General features: G+C 48.8%; 9 protein-coding genes across 9 annotated transcripts; 6 read left to right on the forward strand and 3 right to left on the reverse strand.

The window, feature by feature from the left end:
- Positions 1 to 1,018: 1,018 nt before the first annotated feature.
- N7473_002082 (uncharacterized protein) lies at positions 1,019 to 1,372 on the reverse strand (the record flags this gene model as incomplete). Its single annotated transcript, XM_057148022.1, has 1 exon — positions 1,019 to 1,372. One exon carries the CDS (start codon positions 1,370 to 1,372, stop codon positions 1,019 to 1,021), a length of 354 nt encoding a protein of 117 aa, XP_057011676.1.
- Positions 1,373 to 5,146: 3,774 nt separating this feature from the next.
- On the forward strand, positions 5,147 to 8,035 carry N7473_002083 (Ytp1 family protein). Its single transcript, XM_057148023.1, has 3 exons — positions 5,147 to 5,924; positions 5,993 to 6,945; positions 7,006 to 8,035. The coding sequence occupies exons 1-3, from the start codon at positions 5,663 to 5,665 to the stop codon at positions 7,549 to 7,551; spliced, it is 1,761 nt and encodes a 586-aa protein (XP_057011677.1). The 5' UTR covers positions 5,147 to 5,662; the 3' UTR covers positions 7,552 to 8,035.
- A 674-nt stretch (positions 8,036 to 8,709) lies between these two features.
- On the forward strand, positions 8,710 to 9,729 carry N7473_002084 (dienelactone hydrolase family protein; the record flags this gene model as incomplete). Its single annotated transcript, XM_057148024.1, has 4 exons — positions 8,710 to 8,797; positions 8,935 to 9,263; positions 9,339 to 9,456; positions 9,527 to 9,729. The coding sequence occupies 4 exons, from the start codon at positions 8,710 to 8,712 to the stop codon at positions 9,727 to 9,729; spliced, it is 738 nt and encodes a 245-aa protein (XP_057011678.1).
- Positions 9,730 to 10,287: 558 nt separating this feature from the next.
- N7473_002085 (uncharacterized protein) lies at positions 10,288 to 11,772 on the reverse strand (the record flags this gene model as incomplete). The annotated part of the gene is made up of 2 exons (XM_057148025.1): positions 10,288 to 10,347; positions 10,405 to 11,772. The coding sequence occupies 2 exons, from the start codon at positions 11,770 to 11,772 to the stop codon at positions 10,288 to 10,290; spliced, it is 1,428 nt and encodes a 475-aa protein (XP_057011679.1).
- A 1,274-nt stretch (positions 11,773 to 13,046) lies between these two features.
- Positions 13,047 to 14,060, reverse strand: N7473_002086 (NmrA/HSCARG family protein; the record flags this gene model as incomplete). The annotated part of the gene is made up of 1 exon (XM_057148026.1): positions 13,047 to 14,060. One exon carries the CDS (start codon positions 14,058 to 14,060, stop codon positions 13,047 to 13,049), a length of 1,014 nt encoding a protein of 337 aa, XP_057011680.1.
- Positions 14,061 to 14,425: 365 nt separating this feature from the next.
- On the forward strand, positions 14,426 to 15,317 carry N7473_002087 (bZIP transcription factor; the record flags this gene model as incomplete). The annotated part of the gene is made up of 2 exons (XM_057148027.1): positions 14,426 to 14,576; positions 14,632 to 15,317. The coding sequence occupies 2 exons, from the start codon at positions 14,426 to 14,428 to the stop codon at positions 15,315 to 15,317; spliced, it is 837 nt and encodes a 278-aa protein (XP_057011681.1).
- Positions 15,318 to 17,961: 2,644 nt separating this feature from the next.
- On the forward strand, positions 17,962 to 19,475 carry N7473_002088 (uncharacterized protein; the record flags this gene model as incomplete). The annotated part of the gene is made up of 3 exons (XM_057148028.1): positions 17,962 to 18,472; positions 18,526 to 19,220; positions 19,293 to 19,475. 3 exons carry the CDS (start codon positions 17,962 to 17,964, stop codon positions 19,473 to 19,475), a joined length of 1,389 nt encoding a protein of 462 aa, XP_057011682.1.
- Positions 19,476 to 20,462: 987 nt separating this feature from the next.
- rbd2 (rhomboid protease family protein RBD2) lies at positions 20,463 to 21,616 on the forward strand (the record flags this gene model as incomplete). The annotated part of the gene is made up of 6 exons (XM_057148029.1): positions 20,463 to 20,655; positions 20,729 to 20,866; positions 20,963 to 21,044; positions 21,099 to 21,164; positions 21,216 to 21,337; positions 21,399 to 21,616. 6 exons carry the CDS (start codon positions 20,463 to 20,465, stop codon positions 21,614 to 21,616), a joined length of 819 nt encoding a protein of 272 aa, XP_057011683.1.
- Positions 21,617 to 21,912: 296 nt separating this feature from the next.
- N7473_002090 (GPI-anchored transamidase subunit GAA1) lies at positions 21,913 to 24,095 on the forward strand (the record flags this gene model as incomplete). The annotated part of the gene is made up of 5 exons (XM_057148030.1): positions 21,913 to 21,925; positions 22,031 to 22,322; positions 22,378 to 22,616; positions 22,678 to 23,552; positions 23,610 to 24,095. The coding sequence occupies 5 exons, from the start codon at positions 21,913 to 21,915 to the stop codon at positions 24,093 to 24,095; spliced, it is 1,905 nt and encodes a 634-aa protein (XP_057011684.1).
- Positions 24,096 to 24,142: the final 47 nt, after the last annotated feature.

A 24,142-nucleotide genomic window follows, 5' to 3' on the forward strand; every position in this document is an offset into this window, starting at 1 on the left:
ATGCTAACGCGGAAGGTCTGACATAGAAGCTTACTCCTAACAGAAAAGTAATTTGCCTGATATAGCCCTTTTCCTATCCCTTGCCAAACTGTACTCAAAAACTAGGAAAAAAGGAGATAAAAGAAGGCACTCAAACAACTCTCATAGGACAAACTTGTCCAATCTCTTCCCGATCATATAAAAGTTCCACAGTGCTCTGACCCAGGGCCTTCGCATCATATGGATATCCAACATTATTGTTAAGGACAATAGCTATTGCCCAATCCGAATATAGCGCGCCCAAAACCAGCGTGATAACTCCCACTGCCGGAGGAATTTGTACCACTTTCGGTAGATCATCCCTCAACTCGACAGTTGATCCTCCAAGAAGGACACTTCCAACCCTTGACCAGAGGAGAATTGGTACTCCAATCGCAACAGTAAGACACACAAAAAACATGGAATAGAGCACCTCACCACTGTCAAAGGAAAGTTTTGTTGTACCCGCTATCCCGGCGATGGTTCCAGGAAGATAGAGAAGACACCACCAAGGGGTAGGCATAATGGTGTTAAGACCAGATACGAGGGCCAAGGCGAGCTTCATTCCAGCGATTGCTTCGAACTCCCTGGACATCGGGATATGCTCTTAGATTCAAGGAACCAGAGAGGATAAGGGGAGGCTGTTTCATACCAAGCGTGTCTGCATTTAGTCATCGTGACAATCGCAGGGATATTTGTGAATATAATTTTCACAAAGCCTGCCTGCTATCTGAATGCACTGAAACCTGGTCCCTTTCCCTCTTCGGATTCATCAAGATGTCTCCAAGGCATGAGGGTCCTTCTTCCATACCAGAGAATTATGATGGTATAAAGGGCAAAATATAGGTAGCGAATCCGGTCCCGCCATAGGGCAGAGCATAGCAATGAATCTCCTCGGCATATTCTTTGGTATGGTTGGTGTTGTTGGTGGAATTCGTGAGATTGAAAGGCTTTATGAGGAAGGTAGGGTCGATAATATTGGTGGAGATGGTCTGATTGATTAAACTGGGAATGTTTGTGAATTCTGTGAAACGATGCTTATGAGGTTGGTAGAATTGATAATGTTTGTAGAGATAATTTTGTTGATGGAAGTGGTACCGCTGATAAAGTCTGTGAGGTTGAAAAAGGTTGCGAGATAGGTAGAGTTGATAATGTTGGGATAGATGGTCTTGTTGATAGAACCGGTGAGATTGGTGTTGGTAAAGGTTGTGAGGCTAATAATGTTAATAGGGTTAATGATGTTGGTCGAGAGGGTTTCATTGATGGAACTGGCATTGGTAGAGTTGATGATATTGGCACTGGAGGTTCCCAAGACCAATGCCAAAGCATTTCCCTTGGAAAGTCTAGGCCTCATGGTCTTTTCCCACTGAAATCAAACCGAAAAAGGGCTGTCGATAGAATAACAAAACTCGATAATTTTCAAGGGAGCACAATGTGAAAACACTAGATTCGACTTTAGACTCATGCTAATCACAATCTATTCTTCAGATTTATATGGATTTATTAACAGGTTGAAGAGAGCCGCATTCCCCATCCATAACACCTCGTTGGCGGAGCACGATCTACTCGGCGCTTGGGCGTACATATTTCAATACGAATCAAAGATCTAAACCTCAACGTTAGAACATGTAATTCTAGAAAGTCTCCTTTATCTCTGCTGCTCATCTTTGAAAGAGCCGTGTTTGCAGATTCTCAAACCACAATGCTTAGTGAATCTTTGAATCATATAGAAGAGTGTCAGCCTCGTTCCCCACTCTCCCTCCCACATTTCCTAATTGACCAATGGGTATAAGAAGACTTACACCACCTCAGAGATCTTAATGCATACCTCAGGGATTCGAATGCCCAGATCTGTCGATACCTCCGATGAAGACGATTAATTTGACATACATTTGCCGACACGTGTAACCATGTATCAACCCATAGATGCCACATGAAACACTTCAATCGATGAACATCATCTTTAACCTAGAAGGCTAATTATTTGTGGGGTTAGACGTCTAGAAAAAATGGAAGGGTCTTTAGATCCGTAGTGGGGAGCTAACCCAAGCGCGAATCAAAACAGGCTCAGAGCCGCATCGTAACATTACGAACCGCGGGGCACTAGCCTGCAGATAGCCAGATCCCAAGAAGGATAAAAGGCCGAGAGTTTTCATCATGGTAATGGAAAGAGTGAAATATGAAGTGATTTAATAATGCACTGGTACTGGTATTCACCTCCTACTCGACAGCACAACAACATGCTGAGCAATGTGGCCAGACCTTGTACTTGAAAATCTAGTTGCCATCACCAACGCCTGGGAGGGCAAAGACTTAATCCATGCTGCTACAAGATACGGAAGAACTGTAACTTTCTAGACCTATTTATCTCTGCTCTCATTTAGTCACCAGTATCGTGGATCAATCTATCAATTTGTAATGTTGAGTAGCAGTTGCCAGAAAGGACCCGAGTACCCCGGTACAAATATATACAATGGACGGGCGTTTTTGATTACGCCCCCAAAAGATCGAGGGACTCGGCATTTTCACAGGCAATCATAAGCAGCTTTGACCCTATAACAATTCAATAGCTAAGGACACGCCTAATTTAACAGTCCTGTCCATGCACCCTGCATAGTCTGATACGGGCCCCAGCGCCTATCTCTGCTCATTCTTCAAACTGACTGGACGATGACCATCGGAACCAGCATCCATCCGCGCGCGCGAACTGAAACAGACATCCTTGGAGATCTACCTATATATGTATAAAGTACCCCCCAAGTACACACTATAGACTTATTCTATTGCTGCACCGGGTCCAACTGGGACTGTGAATGGTAACCCACCGTGGATTCGATCGCCTCTCACACTTTGACGGCCACTCAAAAAAGAGTACTGAGTGATTCGAGCATACAAGGCAGCAGCCTCGCCTGCATCAGAATAGTCTCTTGGCACGTACTCCATAGAGTGTGGCCTAATGTTGGCAGTGATCAGTTATCAAGTTCCAGGATGGCCGAAGTAAACATTACTAAGCGGCGCTCTGATGACGGGTTTTCCTAGGCCAAGAACCTTTTTCGAGATAGTTGCACATCCTCTTTCTTGGGGCTCTTTAGCTAACTGGAGCTGAGAGACGAATGATGATTCAGTCTACGGCCTGTGCACTGCAGCCTGGCAGTTGAAGATATTGGCTGGGACTGCAATCAGCCACCGTGCTCAATATTATTGGCATTGGCCGATGTTGATGCGCATTCTGATTGATCATAACAACAACATGATTGTTATATAGCCATAATTATGGGCTATTTGCTGCCTTTTATCTGTCCCCGTGATACGAACGCCAACAAGGAGCCCTGCGAGGCAGTCTCGCTCGGAGATAACATCATCCTGCATACGAGAAATGATTCATGCCTTCACGGCAAGCCTGGACTGTACGAACATGCATGTGGACATGTCTCGACCCAAGCCCACCGCACCTGGGGGCCATGCTCGTGCCAAAAGGGCGCCATCCCATGCTCTGATCTTCTCCACCTTATAGCACTATGGCAGCATGGCTGGGTGAATCGTGACACCGTGTATGGCCATGTCAGCCACCACATGCGCGTTATCTTGCCATTTGCGATACATTATTCAGATGTGGACATGGACATGGTCCGACCGGGGCCATCGGGGGTTAGCGCACCGCTAGTTCACCCCCACTTTGTAGTGGACAACTCAAAAGTGCGGCTCGGATGGAAAGGGTGCGCGAGGCCGAGACAGGGATGGTTCTAGGATGTTGGCTATCCCGGGGGGTCCGATGGCTGCTGACCAGTCACCGAGGCAGGGGGCTGGACAGTACTCGAGTTTTAGTATTCGGGATTGATTCTGTTCTAACAAAGACAGTGACTATATGATGGTTTCTTGGACCTACAAAAAGTCAAAGGTAATTGGGTGGACGCGATTCCAGAGGGATCGTCTGATCTTTGGGGAGCAGGATCTTCGGACATAATGTGGTGGTGAGAACCGGACTTATACTGTACCTACAAGGCTGGACTACGCGGGTCCTCAACCTCGACCTCGACCTTGAAAGCACTCGTGATGGTGCCATGGTGGAAGTATGTAAGATATGAAGTGATCCAATGAAGTATTAGATATTGAATTTGATGATTCATAAATAATACTTGATAATTAGTTCACTTTGATTATGACCTTGACTCAGACAGCAGTTCGTCAATCCTCCTGGCGGTGAACGCAATTGCCTAACGGGGAAGCGATCGACTACGTCATGGGCAAACTGGGCGCCTATGCATCCAAAATCCTCGCAAGGGCAAAGTTCAACCAAAAAGTGTATAACACCACGACAATGTACAGTAATACAGATGACACCAAAGACACTAAAGAGGCATGCCTATCTTCTCGAGTGATTATTCGTCCATTATTCTCTTTTCCTGTTTCGCTTTTTTCCTTCCGACGGACAGTCCCGTGGAAATGAGGTCACTTAGGCCCAGCCCGTTGGGATTCGATGCCGATGGAGCTGGGCTCTGAATAGTCTAGATCCCGGCTCATCCGAACCGAGAATGAAAAATTTTGAGTTTCTTTGATTTCTTATTCGTCACTTCCGAAGAACAGAAATTGGTCTGTACTCATTGCCAAGCCCCTCCATCTCCAGTCCGCAATGCAATGCATATGACTGCAGATCCATGCCGATGCTTCCTGTGGTCACAGTCAAGCGAGGATGCAGTGTGTCAAAGAAGGAATGAGGGGGAGGGGAGGACAAAGGAAGTGTTAAATAGGAGCACTTGATAGCAGACATAATGTACACTATTTATTCATCCTTAACAGGTGTACATAGACATAAAATAGGCTAGGGTCTTCTCTAGATACCCACAATATGAACGGCAAAGTCGGACCAAGTTGGTTGAATCATCCACCAGGCACGGGGCCCGGAAGGCCAAGGAAGAGAGGAAGAGTGGAAAAGCGGAAATAACAGACTAAGAGAATAAGAGAGGGACAGCTCGTACTTAGTACGGAGTACTAATGCTACTAATACTAATGCCGAAGCTGTTGATAACTGCCACGCACCCATCGGCGACCGCATCTTTTATCCCCGTCCCCCGAAAAGCATTGGAAATCAGCGAAGAAAAAAAATATTATTTCCAACCCAGAAATTCAGAATAATTCAAATAATTAATCCTGAACTACCCTGCCAGTTATATCTGACCAGCTTCCCGGTGCTTCGTTCCTTCTGCCTTATTATTAATGCACTGTCACCCCCGAGCACAGCTTCTTTATACTTTGTTCGTTCCTCCCTCCCTATACTTCTCTCTCAGCCCTACCATTCTCCTTGCGTCAACCACCACCCACCCCCTACATCCCTCTCCAATTCCCTCCCAAGGCTGGTCCAACCCCGGATACACACTGGACGTTCATCGTGTGGATCCCATATCCTCGGTTGACAGCTCCGTTTGACTCGAACAGAGATCAGGAAACAGGCGGGAGCTTCGCTCATTCCCTCGGGTTTGGCAGCGACGTTACGTCACGATTCGATAAAGCTTCGAAGCTCCTGCTGACTCGTTTCTCATCTCTTTCTTTTATTTTCCTTTCCGTAACAAGCGCACTCCTCTTCGTTTCTCGGAGTAGTACATAATTCCAATCTCGAGAGCTTTGCGATTCGTCTCCCTTGAGCCCAATGCGGCTGTTAGCTTCCCGCGCTGCCTACGCGGCAATTTTTCTCGCGTGCCTGGCGACAGCAGTTCCTCATGGAGATGACGAGCATTCAGATATGGGTATGAGTATGGATATGAGTTCCGGTGCTTCCGCAACGCCATCGCCAACGGTACAGGCCAATAGCGAGGGTCCCATGAGCTACTTTGCGTATGGGAAGCACTCGGGTGCTATCATGGCGCACATTGCCCTGATGATGCTTGGTTGGTGTATTGTTCTGCCAGCAGGTAAGTCCCATTTGAGAATCTTAGTCCCACGTAGGGCGTGAGCGCAGCAGTTAACGGGTTCGCGATAGCTGTCATGCTTAGCATTGGACGCTCGCGACTTGCGCTGCCGGCGCAGTTCCTCTTCTTGCTGGTCAATGCATTCGGTCTGTTGCTCGGCATCGTCTACAACAGCCAGACTCCCGATCTGTACGAGAACAATGCGCACCACAAGATTGGCTGGATCGCGACGTGGGTGATCAGCGCGCAGATCATCCTAGCTCTGATCTTTGCTTATGCGGGCCGCGGCGAGTCAAAAGCAGACCAGCTCTCTTATGAGCATGCTTCGTTCTTGCCCGTCGCGACGGACGAGCATGAGCACACGTTCCCGACGGGCCCGATGCACGAGTACCGCTGGTCCAGGGACAGTGGCCAAGGTACTGAGCCAAACTCGCCTAACCACAGCCCCGGATCGCTCTCTTTCGAGTCACCTTCTGAATGTGATGGCTTTGAGAAGCCGGAGGAGGACCTTCCGGCACAGCCGGCCGCACCGCGCGGGTGGTTGCACAGCACTTTTGTGGACCGTTTCCTGTCGAATCGCGTTCCGGGAATGGTCTCCAACCGCGTACTGCGCATCTTCAATGGGGTGTACAATGTTATTGATCGCATTATTCTGCCATTCGGGTTCGTTGCTATCGCGACTGGTGCGGTGACCTATGGCGGTATCATGCGGGAGCGCGAGATCTTCAACGGTCTGGCTCACTTCATCAAGGGTGGCATCTTCTTCTGGTATGGTGTCCTGACCTTGGGCCGGTACGTGGGATGCTGGGCAGATCTGGGCTGGGCGTGGAACAAGAAGCCTCCTGCGTCTGTCGTGGGCTGGAAGGCCAAGGTTCCCACTGGCGAGTTCACTGAGTCCTTTGTGATCTGGTTGTATGGTGTCACCAATGTGTTCCTGGAGCACTTGTCTAATACTGGTCGTGCCTGGTCTGCGACTGATCTGGAGCACGTGTCTATCTCCGTGATGTTCTTTGGTGGTGGCTTGGTAAGGATCGATATTTGCCAAACTTGGCAGTGAATCGCGCGCTAACTTCTCTCTCACTAGGCTGGTATGCTCTTTGAATCCTCGCGTATTCGTCAAACTCTCAACAACACCATCCTTCGATCCCCCGCACACAACACCCGCGATGAGCACTGGCAGGTACCCAGATCGCAGGGCGTGTCTCTCAACCCGATGCCGGCTCTGATCATCCTGCTACTCGGTATGATGATGGGTTCGCACCACCAGACCAGCATGACTTCGACCATGGTGCACAAGCAGTGGGGCAACATGCTGGTGGGCTTCGCGCTGGCCCGCGGCATGACTTATGTCCTGATGTTCCTGCGCCCACCGACCTCATACCTGCCTGCTCGTCCACCAACTGAGATTGTGGCGGCATTCTGTCTGATGGCGGGTGGTCTGGTGTTCATGCTGAGCACGCGCAATGTGATCGAGACCATGGAGTACTATGACGTGGATGCGATGTTCACCTTTACCGTGGCCATGGGTTTCACTGCATTCGTCATGGCCCTGGAGATCATGTTCATCGCCTTGAAGGCGTGGGCTGTGAAGCGCGAGCACCGTCCTCAGCTGGGATACCGCTTCCCGTGAAATCCTGAATGCTCACACACGGCGCAATTGCTGTTATTATGATTTATTTATTCCTTTGATACCCCTGTACACCTCGGGAGATGCATTTGATTTTGATATGGATATTATGTGGACGTTGGACTGAATGTGGATGCAAATTTCTTATTGTAATGACTGTCAAGTGGGATGGATCGTGAGGGTGGTGTCTCCCTCGTGCGATCAATCTCCTTGACGAAAGGGGAAAAGATGGTCGGAACATTTCCGACACTAATGATCGGAATGAATGCTTATGGACTTAATGAGGCTGAAATACCTGGACCAATGACTGGTGGAATTCATAGTTAGTTGGTCCATCTTTCGCAGATATTTCATATGGCTGCAGAAGACGGTGATGTATTGGAATTGAATGTATGGTGCAGATATGCCATGACACCATTTTAAACCTTGAACAGTTGAATGTACTCGGTATCGACCATAGTAACTGATAATGTTCATAATAGGGAAGGACACGGCTATGTCCCTGAGCTGTGGTTCTCCCGAATGCTTAATTGTGGACATAAATTAGCCTTTAGCCGACGTCGGAGCTAACGTGGCTTAAAGCCGCGGGACGCGTGCCGAGTACCGAGTTGAACATTTTTACTGTGCTGTCAGTACTGCTCAAGTAGTGAGAATTGCACCATTGACAAGGATACGAGATAGACCCTTGATATAAATATGAGTGCTGATTACAAATTATATGTCCGTGATAATAATGCGTGGTATAGCCAGATACAGTCGGTGTTGCGTTTCATTTGTATCACTTCAACAACCAGGCAAGGCCACCCAGCCATTGGTAATCAAGCTGAGGGGCAAAGTGGAGATCGGCAACCAACATCGAGGGGGAGGGGAAAGGGAAAAAACATCAATTCTGTCAAGAGCTTGGCCACTTGGTGTCCATCGGTTCCCCTCTATACCGCCTGTGATTGGACCAATGGCAAGAGCAATGATGGAAGATTACAGAAAGATAATGGGACCGTGTCGTGCTTGTTGGAGGGGAGGGGCCCGGTTGAAGATTTAATGGGCGATAGTTGCTCCAATTCCCGACGATTTAATATTTCTTCACTTCCTCGATTTAATAATTGAACTTGCTTTCTACACCTTCTCAATACACTTAATTCACCCCAATCCACAACCTTCATCATGGCTTCCAACCCCCCTGCCGCCTGCTGTGCTACTGGCTTCAAGCATGAGGGTACTCCTGTCGGCGAGGTGAAGAACATTGACGGTGGTAAGTAAGGAAAAGAAACCAGCAGCTCTTGTTGGTAGTCATTCATCCAGCTTAGCTTCATGAGAGAAAATGCCCCGAAAGCTGCAGCTGCATCAAAAAATACCCCGAGCTAACATCTACCTCCCCCCTTCCTCTAGTCAACACCTACATCACCTACCCCAAGGACAACAAGACCCCCGAAAAGGCCATCATCTTCTTGACCGACATCTTCGGCATCTTCCCCAACTCCCAGCTCCTCGCCGATGAGTTCGCCAAGAGTGGATACCTGACCGTCATCCCGGACCTGTTCGCGGGTGACCAGATCAGCGTCGCGGATATGGAATCTGGCAAGGCTGATTTGCCCTCCTGGTTGCCTAAGCACCAGCCCGCGAATGTTGATCCCATTGTTGAGGCTTCTATTAAGTATGTCCGTGAGACTTTGGGTGTGAAGAGCGTTGGTGCTGTTGGGTACTGCTTCGGTGCTAAGGTATGTTTCTGCAATCCCCCGGATTATGGATATCAATGGCGATGAGAGTGGCTTGTTAACATGCGCTCTTCTTAGTACGTCACCCGCTTCTTGAAGACCAACAAGGTCGACGTTGGTTTCGCCGCCCACCCCTCTTTCATCACCCACGAGGAACTCGGCGCTATCCAGGGTCCCTTCTCCATCGCTGCTGCCGGTACGTTCCCCAATTCCACCCTCCACCCTTTTGATCAAATAGTCCATATCACTAACATCCCCACCCACAGAAACCGACTCAATCTTCACCACCAAGCTCCGTCACGAATCCGAAGACACCCTCATCAAAGCCGGCCACCCCTGGCAAATCAACCTCTTCAGCGGCGTGACCCACGGCTTCGCCGTCCGCGGCGATCTGAACGTCAAGATTCAGAAGTGGGCTAAGGAGCAGGCGTTCGTTCAGGCCGTTGCTTGGTTCAACCAGTACTTGTAAGAAAATATGCATATGCTGGTTTAGACGAATATTGGAGCTGTTGAGGACATTGGTCTCTTTTTTTTGTCTTGGATCGGCTGGGATTGGGCTGATTTGGTTTCTGTAGAGATGGGGCTGACGAATCTGAGATGGCTAAGTTATGAGGAATGAATTGATATCATTTTTTATGAATTGAATTGGATATAGGAGATTTTTCTATTGGGGACTGTCATGGGATGTACTGATTCATTTCTCCCGCCCTATAGAATGGTGGTTATAGGATGACGTAGTTCCAGAACAGGTGTCCAGGCACATTGGCAGTTATCACCCGCCTGCATAAACAAAGTTACGCCACAGGACATTAATCGCTTCACCTAAGTGGACAATCAAGTAAAATAGAAATATTCTATAATGGCACTTGTAATCTAAAATCTATTCGAACACCCGCTTTATGTAGATCATCTTCACGTTAAAATGCTCTCGTCATCCATGCTAAACAGCAAGATCAAACCTGCACGACTGATGAATCATGTGCTTCAATCAACTTAAAACTCATATAGTTTACCCGACCCAAGCACTTTACTCGGGCGAACCACAGGTGAAAACACCATGAACTGTACCAGCCTTGTACTTGTTCATCTAAATGAACCCGAATTAGGACCTTGCAGAAATGATGATCGAGGGTTATGAACTTACAATATCATCAACACTGGAATACGTTCCAGCCACAAGCGTAACCATGCCAATCAGGAAAACGCCCAAGTTAACAAGTCCCAGCATGATGTTCTTCGGTTCCGACCACTTGCCCTTCTTAAGAAGCAACGCCCACATCATGGGAGGGAAGTAGAAGGTGAACCCAGAGATAAACAGCGACGAGGAAATAGAAAGCAAATCATTAAAGAAAGGAATAACTTCAGCAATGATGAATGCAATAATCGTGCCAGCGGTAATGATCGCAAGCCACGTCAACCATCCCATCTTAGTATTGATGAAACGAATGTGAGAATTGGCGAAAATGCGACCGTGAATGAGACGACCGAACACGACGGTGTTAATAGAGCCGCTGATGAAGATAACGGGCAATGCAACACCGAATGCCACGCGCTTCATCAAGCTACCAGCTGAGAGAAGGGCAGGACTGCCCACGTCCTGTCCCACGAAAGCATAAATCAAGGCACCGGCAAGGGTGTAGATCACAATCTCGGTGATACCGAGAGCCCAGATGGACTTGACGTAGTCGCGAGGAGTATGCATTTCGTCCATGAAGGAGAATTGGCAAAGGGCAAAGCTATACGCGAAAATGATATTCGTCAAAGCCACGAATGCTTCTGAGAAGGTGATGTTTTCCTTAGGCCAGGCAGACCAATTAACTCCCGAAAGTCCACCGGGGGAGTGGTGCGCATCGATACCCGTAGCGATGACGGTAATACCAATCGCGATGATAATCGAGGCAAAATCGACGTAACCCAGGATAGCCATCTCAGTGAAGCTAGGAGGCACAGCGAGCAATAGAAGAATAATCGCAGAGACCACACCAAACACCACAGAGCAGACATCGCTCTTTGTGATATTCAAGAATGCAATAGTTCCAGTCAAGCAGTGAGACCCGGTGAGAAACAGTAGTTGGAGCGCAAGCATGCCAGTCATCAATTCATAACCAAAACGAGGGCATCCGAGTCTTTCTCCCATCAATCGGCCAGTATCCGCATAGCTAGTAATCTCGGGAAAGGCAAGCTTGACTTGGCCAATGATATGACTTGTATAAATGGCGACAAGGCCGAGTCCAACAGTACAAATAACACCAGCAACCATGCCCAGTGTAGCGAATGTGGAAGGAATCGACAGACTACCCAATGCAATAGCCTCAACGATGAGAACGACAGTAAGACGCTTCCAACCGAGACGACTGAACTTTTGAATACCGCTTTCGTAGACATGTCGGTCGGCTTCGCTCATGTATCCCAGCTTGATATCTCTTTCATCCAAAGGCGGGATTGGCTGGACCTTGCGTTCCTCCGCGCCCGCATTAGCGTCGCGGTTAGCGGATATCTCGTCGGCGTTCATGATGACGAGGACTGCGTCGAAGAGAGTGCAGTGTTTGAAAAGACAACGACAGGACAATCCCCAAATTTGACCAGGAACCAAGGATTTTCACAGAGGGAAAACGCTGACGTTTAAATACGGGCGAATTCGGGAGTTTCCTCGGCCAACGAGATACCCTCACGTATAAACTTATCCACTCAAAAGCCAAAAAGACCTTGAAGCCCGTCACTGGCCCTCGCCGATCGAATACTCAAGCGAACAAAGCGTGCAGGAAGAGGAGATTGTGGGATTCTCTGAGGGGTTACGAGTGGGAAAAAAAGAAGAAGCTTAAACTTGATCTGGGGCACACATTCGGGGTGTTAGGTAACAGAAAATTCAGAAAGTGCTGGAAAATCGGACGATGACTGCATCTGGTTCAAAAAACGGCATGGTAGGACATGCCCTAACGCTGGACCGACCCACCGAGCCCGATGCTAGCCTTTGAGCCTTTCCTGGTGGATTCTCCACTTCCCACTTCCGAACCCGAAACGCCGAGTGGTGGAGCCTTTGAGTCTGTTTTACGCCACTTAGATCGATTAAGGAGGCGTCTGATTATGTTGATATTACATGATTCGGTTTGGTGGCCGAAAATCATCCTGGGGTGGCTGATGCGGGGATGCCCCAGGAGCTCCTGGAGTAGCCGGGCTATAGCCGAATTTCGCATGAATGCTTAACTTGTTGTGTTGGGTTATATGGAGAGTAAGTATACGGAGGCTTGTAAGCGGCCAAGTTCCGAGAGGCACGGGAAGGCAATAGCGTAAGAGTTGGCAAGCCAACATGGCGCCTCTGTTGGGCTTGACCCACTAAGGACTCTTGGAAGAGAATTGTCTGCCAGCCAGCAAAGTTGCAAATGGATTCGAGTCAAGTGTTCATTTATCCCATTTATAATGGCTGGTGCTGGTAGTTTTCTAGGGTGTTGTCATACCTACGTGCAGAATCTTGTATAGTAAAAGGTCCAGTCTATGGCGAAGGATGCGCGTCGCCCACGCCCCACATATCACCCAACAATACGAGGAAAATCGGAATCATTGGTTCCGTACTGGTGGCTTGATGATACATAGGAACACACAAACGTAGTACAGTGGACTGGAGAACAATCATGGGGACGACACTTCGAGGATATGCTCTCTGTCCATTAAGGGTCTACAGTACCTGTGTATTTAGCATATTTACAAGCCAAAGCGCACGTGAATTCAGATTCTCCCAGTTGCAAGAATAAACGACTGATGCCAGATATCTCCCAAACCTGAGAACTCTTATTGAACCCGGCCATCCCAACGATTCTCCTTCTTCAGATCAAGCAAGTCCTCGACATCCTGATCCTTGAGCCAGCCTTCAAACGATTGGTGTTGCACACGCTGCTTGAGCTGACCAGGCTCGATAACATTCTCCAGACCCGCGCAATAGCCATACTCGCTAATAAAAGCCGGGCCATGGAGAATTTCCAACGGAATTCCCATTTTCTCATTCATCTCTTCCATAGCCATCGAGATCAACTTGGCTTGCTTTCCCAGAGCTCTAGACCAGATATCTGTGATCTCCTGAAGGCTGAGATAGTCGTCATACGCCAGCAACTTTGTTCCAGACTCTTCATCCTCCACCAGAGCGCGGACGAATGGCCCCGTCGACTCGGTCGTGTTGATGATTGGCATCATAGTCTCTTTCATGGCTGGGATGACTGAGAGAAATTCTCCGCTCTCGGGCTGGAACTTGGGATAGAGGAAAGGGTTGGTGATATAGGCCCCAATGTAGATGAAGGAAGCCTTCTTTGCCAGCTCAGGCTGAGCTTGGATATAATCCGCAATGTACGCCTTGGTCTCCCAGTGGTATGAAAGCGAGTACTTTCCACCAGACGCGGCTTTCATAGGACCGAGCGCAGAGTAGACGAATCGCTCGAGGGTTGGGACAGTCGCAGCCACATCAGCGGCATTCTTGCCATGAGAGACCTCCACATCGTAGCCCTCTTTGGCACTAGTAAGGCTATCAACGCCTGCGGCGAGTGCTTTTCGATAAGGATGCCAGAAGTCTGTGTTGAGGAAGATTGCATGGACGCCATTGAATGCTTGACGAAGAGATTCTTTGTCTTCCAGATCTGCTTTCACTACTTCGGCTCCCAAGCCAGACAGTTCAATGGATTTGTCGGATTTTGGGTCTCGAGTCAGGCAACGAACGCTCCAGTTGGTAAGACTCAGAAATGTACGGGCAACTGAGGAGCCCTGGGTACCAGTTGCTCCAACAACGGCAATGATTCTCTTTGCGTCGGTGGTCATTTTTGTTGTCTGGGATAGCTGTGGTATGAGAATAAATGGATTGTGATAATGATTTGCTGAACTTGCAAGAGATCACGGCCATTTTATAGACGAGAGACACGGAAACAATGGAGTCAATGCCATAGATGACCGAATATAGTCCATCTCATCTGATTGGCTGTTGATCGTAAGCCACGGGTAAGCCAGCCGTGAAGTGTTCCTCACCTTTCCTCTTTGGGCCCTCCCCACTCTCTCGGGCCAGACGGAGTTAAGCACCTTCGACCTTGTCACAACGACCCTCATGCTTTGCCATTGTTAATTGCAACCAGGATGATAAATTCGATAGTGCGAAAATGGTATTAGCCCCAGGAATAAGATCTCGCCCAATGCCCGATTCAGAATGCCCCAGCGAATCATCACCTTCCTCCCTGGAAGGCAATCGTCAGCACGAATCCTATAACACAGCCAGTCGAGTCAGGAACAGAGTTGTCACCGCTGCGAGAAGAGAACAAAATAAAAAGGCCCAGCGGGCATATCGTATGTTCCGACTTCCCGAGCCCTACCGTCATTATTGGCTGTTAACAGTGACCAGGCGAGAGACAACGGGACCGCCGAAAGAGTGCTGCTCCTCGCCGCGAAGGTGTCAGGAATATTGCACCTCGACCCTTGTCAAGCTCGCGGTCAAATAGTCCTCCTGAACCCCAAATCTCTGAGAATGTGCCTGTCTCAGACTGTCAATTAGGAACTGCTTCAGTTGTCGGCGACGCAGAAGCTCGCACCAACACATTGGAAATAAGATGCGCTGATCCACTGGCAAACACCCTCCAAACGACACGAGATACCATTTGGCTGGCCGTCCTCAACAACGCCCTTTGTCTGGGCTTTGATCTCAAGAAGCTTGCACAATGTAATACCTCGTACATGTCACCATTCTTCAGATCAATCACCACACAAGACAGCGCCCGGGATGTGGTCGCTTCTTCTCTCAACACCTCAATCCCCATACATTTGCAACCAACCATGGCCCAGATCCTCATTCCACATCATGCCAGTCTTGACCTAATACCTCTGCCCTTACTTCGCGAGCGTGCCATTATGATGACGTTTGCCATGCCTGATATCTTTGATCTGCGGGATCTCAAGTTGGATATTTATACTCGGCATGCTCTTGTTTGTCGGCGGTATCTGGATGATGGGGCTTGTCATCCTTGGCATTCGAGGAGTTGGGAAGCGAAGCCATGGTTCATGAGGAAATGGAGTTTGGCCATCGAAGGATGATCTTGCGGATAGAAGAATCTGATTAGTGCAAAAAGAACTCAAACCGGGACAACTTGCCTGTATGGGCTGAACCTGCTCATTCCTGTGGCTAAGTGCGAGACTATTGAGGACGCACATAACGGAATATCAATAGTAGGGGGAGGCTAGCCAAGATACCTTGCCCGAGCACTGGGACGAATGGGCCTGCAATCATCGGGGTACACGTCAGTTCCATCAACAATGGTGTTCTGAAAGACTTCCAGAAAGTCGAAGCATATCTGGCAGGTAGGTATAGCATGTCAAGCGAGAAGCCTCGACGTTGTTGAGAAAGATGGGGAAAGTGGGAATCACGAGGCTGTGGCGGAGGTAGTTAATTGGGCCGAAGGTTCCAAGATGGGAGTCGAGATGTATGCTTCCAGCGCCTTGGTTTTCCCAATATCACGGAGCTTTGGTACTAATATGCCGGGCTGAGAAAAGGCAGCGTGGTTGGCGACAGGGGAAACGAAGCGTATGCTGCGGAATGATAATGATAATGAGAAACGCAATAAATCATAACAAGCCAAGTACAATATATTGATATCGAAGGAAGTAGGTGGTTCGCATGGACGTGGGGATAGAGAATTACACAAGCAAATCTGGTCGTCAAGAGAGGTTATGATGGGATTCAAAACCAAATTGTAACCCTCCTCGCCGGTGGCCTAGTGGTCCGAAAGGTCTCGCGAAGCTGCTCTGGTAGCCGTTTCTAACAATCGTTGGCCGGCTGTCTAGTTAGTGTGCCGTGAAGCTTCTGTGGAGCTCGGCTGGGCAGCGGGTGGGTTCTGGGGTTGGGCGGGTGGGAAGACAGATTGAATTCTGCGGTTATCTTTTTGTTTTTCTTTACTTATAAAACTCTAACCAGCTAAGCTACGGCAATCTAATAATGTCTTTTTTGAAGCTTTTCAAAGAAGTGTGTCGTTGTATTGGCGTGTTCTTGTCTGGCGTGGTGCCCGGATGAAGCATTTCGAAATGCCGTTAGGGAATCGTTGAGTACAGAGCGAGAACAGTTGTATGTTTGTATGGGGGAACGGGAAATCCTGGGTTCGATTCATGGATGGAGAAGAGGTTTCTTTTCTCGAACTTTGTTTGTGATGGTTTGGGTGAGCTGTTGAATATGGCCATGCTTACCATATTTAGAAGGCCCCTCTTCGCCCTGCATCAAACCACAAACCCGCCACCCACCAACGGAAATACAACGCCCGAATGTGATCGTCAGGCCTTCTCGGAGTTCGAGGACGAGAAATGATAGGCTTCGTCCGATACTGGTCAATATCCCCAATATTATAAGCCTTTTGTGCCTGTAGTGTAGCGAGAACACATTCTCAAGCAATTTCAAAATATTGTGCAGCAAGTGGGTTCAAAGTTTACTAGTGCAGCCACAGCCGCAGTTTACAGGGCTGGTTCACTGCTACAGTTTCACGAAGTCTTCCGAGAAGATGTGAAAAATCAGTGAAATTAAAAAGATCTCTCAGCTATACAGGCTTGATTTTAGAATCAGACAAGAGGCTTCTCCGCCTTTTGATTTGACTTCCAAAATACCTCCACGTGGCTGGGCCGGGCCATAAGAGATTCCATACTTCACAGTTCGAATCTATTGCGACACTATTTCCTGGATGCTGTCACCGTCTTGTGATAAGCCACAGTCCTCTAAATTTCACCACATCACATGAGCAGCTGAAGACCAGGGGGAATGGAAACGAACTAAAAAGAATGAGGCAGTGCGAGGCACACTGGAATGCCTGTTTCGAGACAAGTTCTCATGCATGCAAAAGTACCGACTCTCCCAAACTAGCGATTCCCCTCGTGGTCCCAGCCCAGCCCAGCCTTCGTCGATTTTCCACATTTATATCAAAATTTGAAATGTATAGCTACTGAAACAGTCAAAAGTCTCTTTTTTGAGATCTGATACAGGAGCTACAATATTTCTGGGTAGGCGTGTCTTGAAAGGAGAAAAAACGGAGATATCTATTGGAGATGGACATCCCATGGAAATTGGGGGCCAAACATGGGGCGAAGTGCCGTTCTCCACCCTTCGATTTTATTGGGAATCAAGCTTCGACGCGATTAGCGGCGGCTAATTGAACATTATCAAAGTCTGTGGTTAGAAGCGTCAGATTATCTTGGTAGACTCGTGCTAACAGCAGAAACCTCAAAGTCTAGGAGGAAGATTTATTTTTGGGAACTCTACGCATCACCCTGGGAAGAACGAGAGTTAGCTCATGCATTAGCGTAGCAAACAAATGGTAGGAGCTGAAACGGTCAATGCTCATATTCATTGCATTAGTTTCCCATGGGAGGTGGTTGCCTGTTTCCCCAGAGCCGATAGGGGCGAGAAAGTCCTACTAACCAGAGAAGAACTGCCCGGCCAAGGTTCGAGTTCCAGCCTCCTTTTCCATCATTCGACCGGGGAAAAAATTTAGATAAAGGGTATCTAGCCCTCGGTCTACTCTCTATCTAGTATCGACTTCAAATCTGAACTTTTCCACGCTGAAATTACCTCCTCCGCCTTATTCCCAGTTCCCCGTCGTGCTCGGCAAAACCAAGGGCCATCATATCGCTTGGTAGCAAATCTCGTTGCCAGAGGCTGACGTGGAGATTCGACAGATTTTCTACAGATTTGGGAACCACGATGCAGCCATCGGACCTAGACTTTGTGACTTACCACGAAGACCAGGAAGTCCGCGATATTGTGAATCATCCCATCCTGCAGCAAGCAATCAATCTGCTCGATAGATATAAAGCTCTCGTTGACGACAAAAAGAGCTTTGTTCGACACAGAAACCCTGACCCCTATGCGCTCCATTGGAGTAATTTCGAAGCGAATCTACGAGAGGAATTCCACCGCGGACCTTGCCTAGTGGTAGACGAAAACGAAGAGAATGGCCCCGCCCCTTCTCTGAACTGGGTGGATATTATTCGAGAGGCAGAGGAAAGCGATCTGATCCTTCAGGATGATGGCGCCTACCACTACAACTATCGAGGACGACTCGTTCGGCTGTCTGAGCATGAAAGAGGTTACGTCATTCGGCTTCGAAACCTTCTGAAACCGTGGCCTCATCCAGAGGATATGAAGAAGGAGAATGAGGCTATCGGAGCAGTGGTGGAAGAGTTGGGACAATATGAAAATGCACTGATGGCTGGTACGTTATGTCTGCAAATTCTGAACTGGATGGATATTGACCTTTGCTATCAGCAATCGAATGCAAGAGAAACATCGCGAGAAGGCTCAACGAGCGCCGTGACATGATCAGTCGCTACCTGGAGCTTTTATCCGGGCCTTCGGAAATTCCTCAACCTAGGGGTTCTCCTTTGGTGTCCAGGCCCTTGGTATCCAGGGAAATTTCTCCCGTGAACTCCATCGTACAAGACACGAGAGGCGACATCGAATTTGCGGTCTCTAGCGATGACTCTTCTAGTACTGATCAGAGTTCAGACGAAGACATGGAAATGCAGGACGCCCACCACGAGAGACCCGAAGAGCCCAGTATGGACATCTTACCGGAGGTTCTACCAGATACACCACAGAGGGAAGAAACCCGAGAAACCGAAGTCACCCTACTGAATGAGCCGACACTTACCAGCAGTCCACAATTGTCAATGGAAGAATTGCTGGCCAGTGCCGCTGCATTCTACGAGAGTGACGAGGCAGACTCTAGCAGTATCAGCAGGCCAGTTGCCCAGAGACGGAGGCGGCACCCGCGAATATATTCGACAGAAGAGGAAACCAAAAACGGCTACAAGTTTGTCAAAGACCAACAAGCTTCCAAGGCTACTTGGGATCAGATTACTGTGGAATATAACAGAGCATTTGGGGTTGATCGCACTAAACAAGGCTTGAAATCAATGGTTGATCGTTGGAAGAGGAAAGCCGGCGACAAAAAACCACCGGTATGTAGAGAATATCTGCCCCTAACCTGTCGCAATATACTTTGAAAGATCATTGGCTTACGTTTCTCGCAGTCTGCATCTCGCCGGGGAAACTGGGCTTCTCGAGGATCTCGATCGGGCCGCTCATGGAGGAAAACCCTAAGTAGTCCTGGCCAGGGCCAGTCTAGTGCTGCAAGTTCACCACGAGGAGCTCAAGGGCCCCGAGAGACGATTGGGTCATCTAATCCAGGTCCAAGTATCACTAGCAACGCCTAGGTTATCCACTTGAGGTAAATCGAGTTATGGTGTATTTTGGCAAGTATAGGAGGGGCGTCTTAGAGTTGGCACACAATCTGTATTTATGAGAACTGCCTAGAATTGCTTTATCAGCGAGGAATTGTCAATCGAAAGTCATCTATGATTTGATGGTCATTTTTTTACCTCTTAAGTTAATTGGTAGGTCTTGATTATGCCCTGGAGAAGCCTGAATGGTAACAAGAATAGCACAATTGTCTTGCTGTTCGTTTTGGCAAATAATCTTTCGACATACTAATTACAGATATTACAGATCACTATTTTTGCTCATCAGATATTCAAAGTGTTCTTCATATATCGGTACCACAAGATGATCATCGTCGTATTATTGTGAAGCATAGTCTCGTATCGGTTGATCCCAGAGTGGACCAGTTCCTAAATAGGCATAGCGGGGATCGTCGCGGCGGCGGCCAGCCGGCCACGGTTTTCCGAGTTTACGGGACGCCAGAGGATTCACGATCAACCTTCTACTGCTACCTCCTATCTTGCCGTGGGAAGTCTGTTGTTTGCTTTGGTTTGTCGCTCCGTGTGAATTTATTCATTGCTTTGTGGCCTGTGCTTGATCCTCCTCTGCCGGTCGCGTCCTTGAAGCCCGACAAACGGATCGCGTGTCTGGTCAGTTTATCCCTGGCAGGACAATACTGATTCTGACTGTGAACGCTCGGTGGTAACATGTTGTGCACTCACTAACTGTACTTGTTACCACACAGTTGTCTATCCGATCTTGCAATCTTCAAGCGACAAAATCTCTTATAAGCAGAGATCTGTTCATTTGGCCGTCGCGTCCATCTGCGATTGTCCCACCTGCCCCTCGAAATTCCGAGTCCAGAGCACAGTGACCGCACTGTTGTCCACAAGCTTGCCATCTGATCCCCTATTCTCGTCACTCGGGTACCCGCGCGCTGTGCTAGTCCGTTAAGTGCTAATTAAACTCCTCCGCTACTCGACATGGCTACACCGGCCGCTTTACCCCCGCTGCCCTTCAATCCGGGCCGGGTTCGATCTTACCTCGTGCGGTTGCCGCTGTTCACCCGACTTGTTCTTCTGGTGATACTTGCATTCTGGTTGCTAGAGCTACAGACCATCTGGAGCGTGGTAGAATGGGGTGCCTTGATCCCCAACGAAATCAACCTTGGCACTAGTATGCGCCGCTCCGCCGGGTGCCTCGGCACTGAACAGTATTTTGAAGAACACCAGGCTAACACACCATGTAGTGTACCGACTTAACACCTACCCCATCATTCATACCGGTTTCTTCCACGCATTTTTGAATGCCCTGGCGTTGACGCCTCTCTTGGAACGGTTCGAGGCGGAACACGGCACACTTACCTCGATTGCCTTGTTTGTTGGACGTGAGTACCTCTATGGCCTGTGGAGAATTGACCTCGATGGGCAATATGTTGCAGCCCGATTACTTTGGAATTATCATATTCTGACTAGATTTACAGCGCTCTCTACTTTGCCGGCTGGGTTGTACATTTTGATCGAAAAGGTGATTTTGCACAGGAACACCCAGGTTGTTGGGTCGAGGTGAGTTCTTCCCACGGTGTATCTCTTTTTGGATGTGTCTAACAGGATTTAAAGTGTTTGGGTCTTTCTCCTTTTGGGCTGCGAGGCGATCCGGACCTTCAAGTCTAACCCCTACTTCAGGTGAGTCAAAAGTCTCAAGATCTTTCTTTGCAGTATCTAATAAAATTCTAGTCTGGGCCCGTACAAGATCCCCACTTGGACTTCGCCTCTCCTTGCCTGTGCTGTCCTTTCTATCCTGGTTTCAAACGTCAGCTTCCTTGGCCATCTCTGTGCCATACTTATTGGTTATCTCTGTAAGTTCTCTCTCGCTTTGTTTGATTGTATTCATCGAAATCCTGTTTCTAATTGACCTAGTCGGACTCGGTTATCTCAAGGTTCTTGTGCCCCCCGAGAAGGTCCTTCGGTGGATTGAGGGAAAGCTCAACCTCCTTGGAAGACTCCCGCATTACGTGTCTGTCGACCAAAAGACCTACGGCCGGTATGGTGTTTTGCCTTCAAGCAGCGCCGCTGGCAGTAGCGGAAACCAGGTTCCCATGAGCTTCTTGGGGACCAACCAGCGCCTCGGCGCATGAACGCCTCGCATTATGTCAACATCTACCTAATTTTACGTGTATATTCTCTCATGGTTACTTCTCATTGTCTTGGTCGGGTGCAAGGTTGGGGGAATTTGGATCATAGCATAGCGACTACATCTATAATTCTGCGCATTTGGTCTCTTCCGTCCGTCGTAAATTCCCCGTAAACAACGCCGAGCTCCGCGCTCCGCGCTCCGCAACAAGCTGGCCTCTCACCGTCCACTCGACGGAACATTCATTTGAACCTGCTTGTCGTGGTGGATTGGGAGATTTTCCCCAATGGTTCTCGCCCAATGGCGCTAAAATGTGAGTATTTGAGAAAGATGTGAGCCCGAGCCACAACGCCCCTTCCCCTCACCAGGCTACGCGGAGGTCAAGATCGAGTCCCTAACAGCTATATACTACTACCAGCTGCGATCCGCAACTTGCGGGAAAACCCTCAGCTTCTCTTTGTCCGCCTTCCAAATATCCTGTCCTTCCTTTGCGTTGTTGTCGGCGTTGTCTGGCTACTCCTCCTTCCCTTGAACGACTACTCCCGACAAACCTACATCTCCGAGAATGCCTTGTTACCAGGCCAAGTTCATGCCTATTTTACGGGTAGTGAGCAGAATATTTTTCGAGGATACAAGAAGGAACTCCAAGCATTGATTCAAGAGGGTCGTGAGAATGGACCTCAGAACCCCGAGGTGGAATCGACTCCAGCGTATGTGAAGCGATTGGGGGACAACTCGAGAATAGAGTGCTGATAGTAAAGACAGAATCACCAACAAGATCTATTCGATCCTGCAAGCTGCTGGATTGAAGGTCGCGACCCAGAAATACGAGTATACCTCTGCAGGAATTGGGTACCAGGGAGAAAACGTTTATGGTATCATCCATGCGCCGCGGGGTGATGCGACAGAGGCAATAGTCTTGGTCGCAGCATGGAAGACTGCGGATGACGAGTTGAACCTGAATGGTGTGACCCTTGCCTTGACACTGGCGAGATACTTTAAACGTGAGTTTCCATTAACTTGGGACCGCGTACACTCGAACAAGCACTGATACGTCTCTACTAGGCTGGTCACTCTGGTCCAAGGATATTATCTTCGTTTTCCCACCCGACAGCAAAACCGGAACTCAGGCATGGATCGATGCCTATCATGACCTCCACCCTGCGTCAGTGCAACCGCTGCCATTGAAGAGTGGTGCGCTGCAAGGCGCGCTGGTTATTGAATACCCGTTCGAGAACCACTTCCATACACTCCACATTGTCTATGATGGTGTCAATGGTCAACTACCGAATCTTGATCTCTTCAACACGGCTGTAGCCATTGCAGGGGGACAGATGGGTATCGGTGCCAACCTGCAAGAGATGTGGCAGCACGACGACAGCTACCGGGACCGTCTGAAAACGATTCTGCGCGGTATGACCAAGCAAGGCCTCGGCTATGCCACCGGAGCTCACAGCAGTTTCATGCCATATCACATTGACGCTATCACTCTTCAGCCTAAGGGCGAGGGCTGGGAAGATGAGATGGCTCTGGGTCGGACGATCGAGAGTCTCTGTCGCAGCTTGAACAACTTACTCGAGCATCTGCACCAGAGTTTCTTCTTCTATCTACTCATGCAGTCCAATCGCTTCGTTAGCATCGGAACTTATCTGCCTAGTGCTATGCTGATTGCCGGTAATTTTACTATCATGGCGATTGCGTTGTGGATGCGAACTGGCTACTACTCGGACTCTAAGCCCAGTGTTCCCGCTGGCTCTGAGGGTCCTAAATCCAAGAGCGAAAAGCAGTCTGACTCGGTCGTTCAAAAGGACGTGGCTGAGACCAAGACCGTTGGAAGTGCCGTCGCAGAGCGTGTCTTAGCCTTGCCACTTAGTTTGGTCAGCGGCTTGCATTTGCTTGGCCTCGTTCCACTGTGGACATTTAACACGATCTTCCACCAGGTGAGCTCTTCAGATGACATACACAGAACATAAAGCACATACTAACTGCTTTCATAGTACTTCACCGCTGCAACCTATATCTTTGTCGTTGTGGACATTGTCCTCCCCTTGATTCTGGCCGCACTACTGTCCAATGGCCTAGGAATTGCAAGGCCCATTGTTCCCCAACAATACCTCTTGATCAAATCTTTCGCCCTGCTCCTACTTGGTCTCTCCCTGTCTACCCTTGCCACACTCAACTTCTCCCTCTCCTTCATGATTGGCCTCCTCTGTGCCCCTCTTTCCTTCATTACTCGCATTCAAGGCCCTGCAGCAGTGCGCTACCCCATCTCTATTCTGGGCTTAGCGCTGCTGAACCTTCTCTCCCCGCCTGCCGTCCTCATTGGCATCTGCTGGTATACCGGCGTGCCTATTGAGACTGTCTTGACGCAAGCTGCGTTTGGTTGGGATGTCTGGGGCATGTGGACGCAAGTGGTGGTCTGGTGTGTGTGGTGGCCGGCCTGGTTGATTGGATGTGTCCTGTTGGGATCGTCTATGTTCTAATTATTTTCTATATCTATGGCATTATCATCGAGTTCTCGAGAAGCAAG

The sequence above is a fragment of the Penicillium subrubescens genome (genome assembly GCF_028828155.1).
Source record: "Penicillium subrubescens strain IBT 31985 chromosome Unknown utg000002l_segment0_segment0, whole genome shotgun sequence".
In the NCBI taxonomy this organism is placed as follows: domain Eukaryota; kingdom Fungi; phylum Ascomycota; class Eurotiomycetes; order Eurotiales; family Aspergillaceae; genus Penicillium; species Penicillium subrubescens.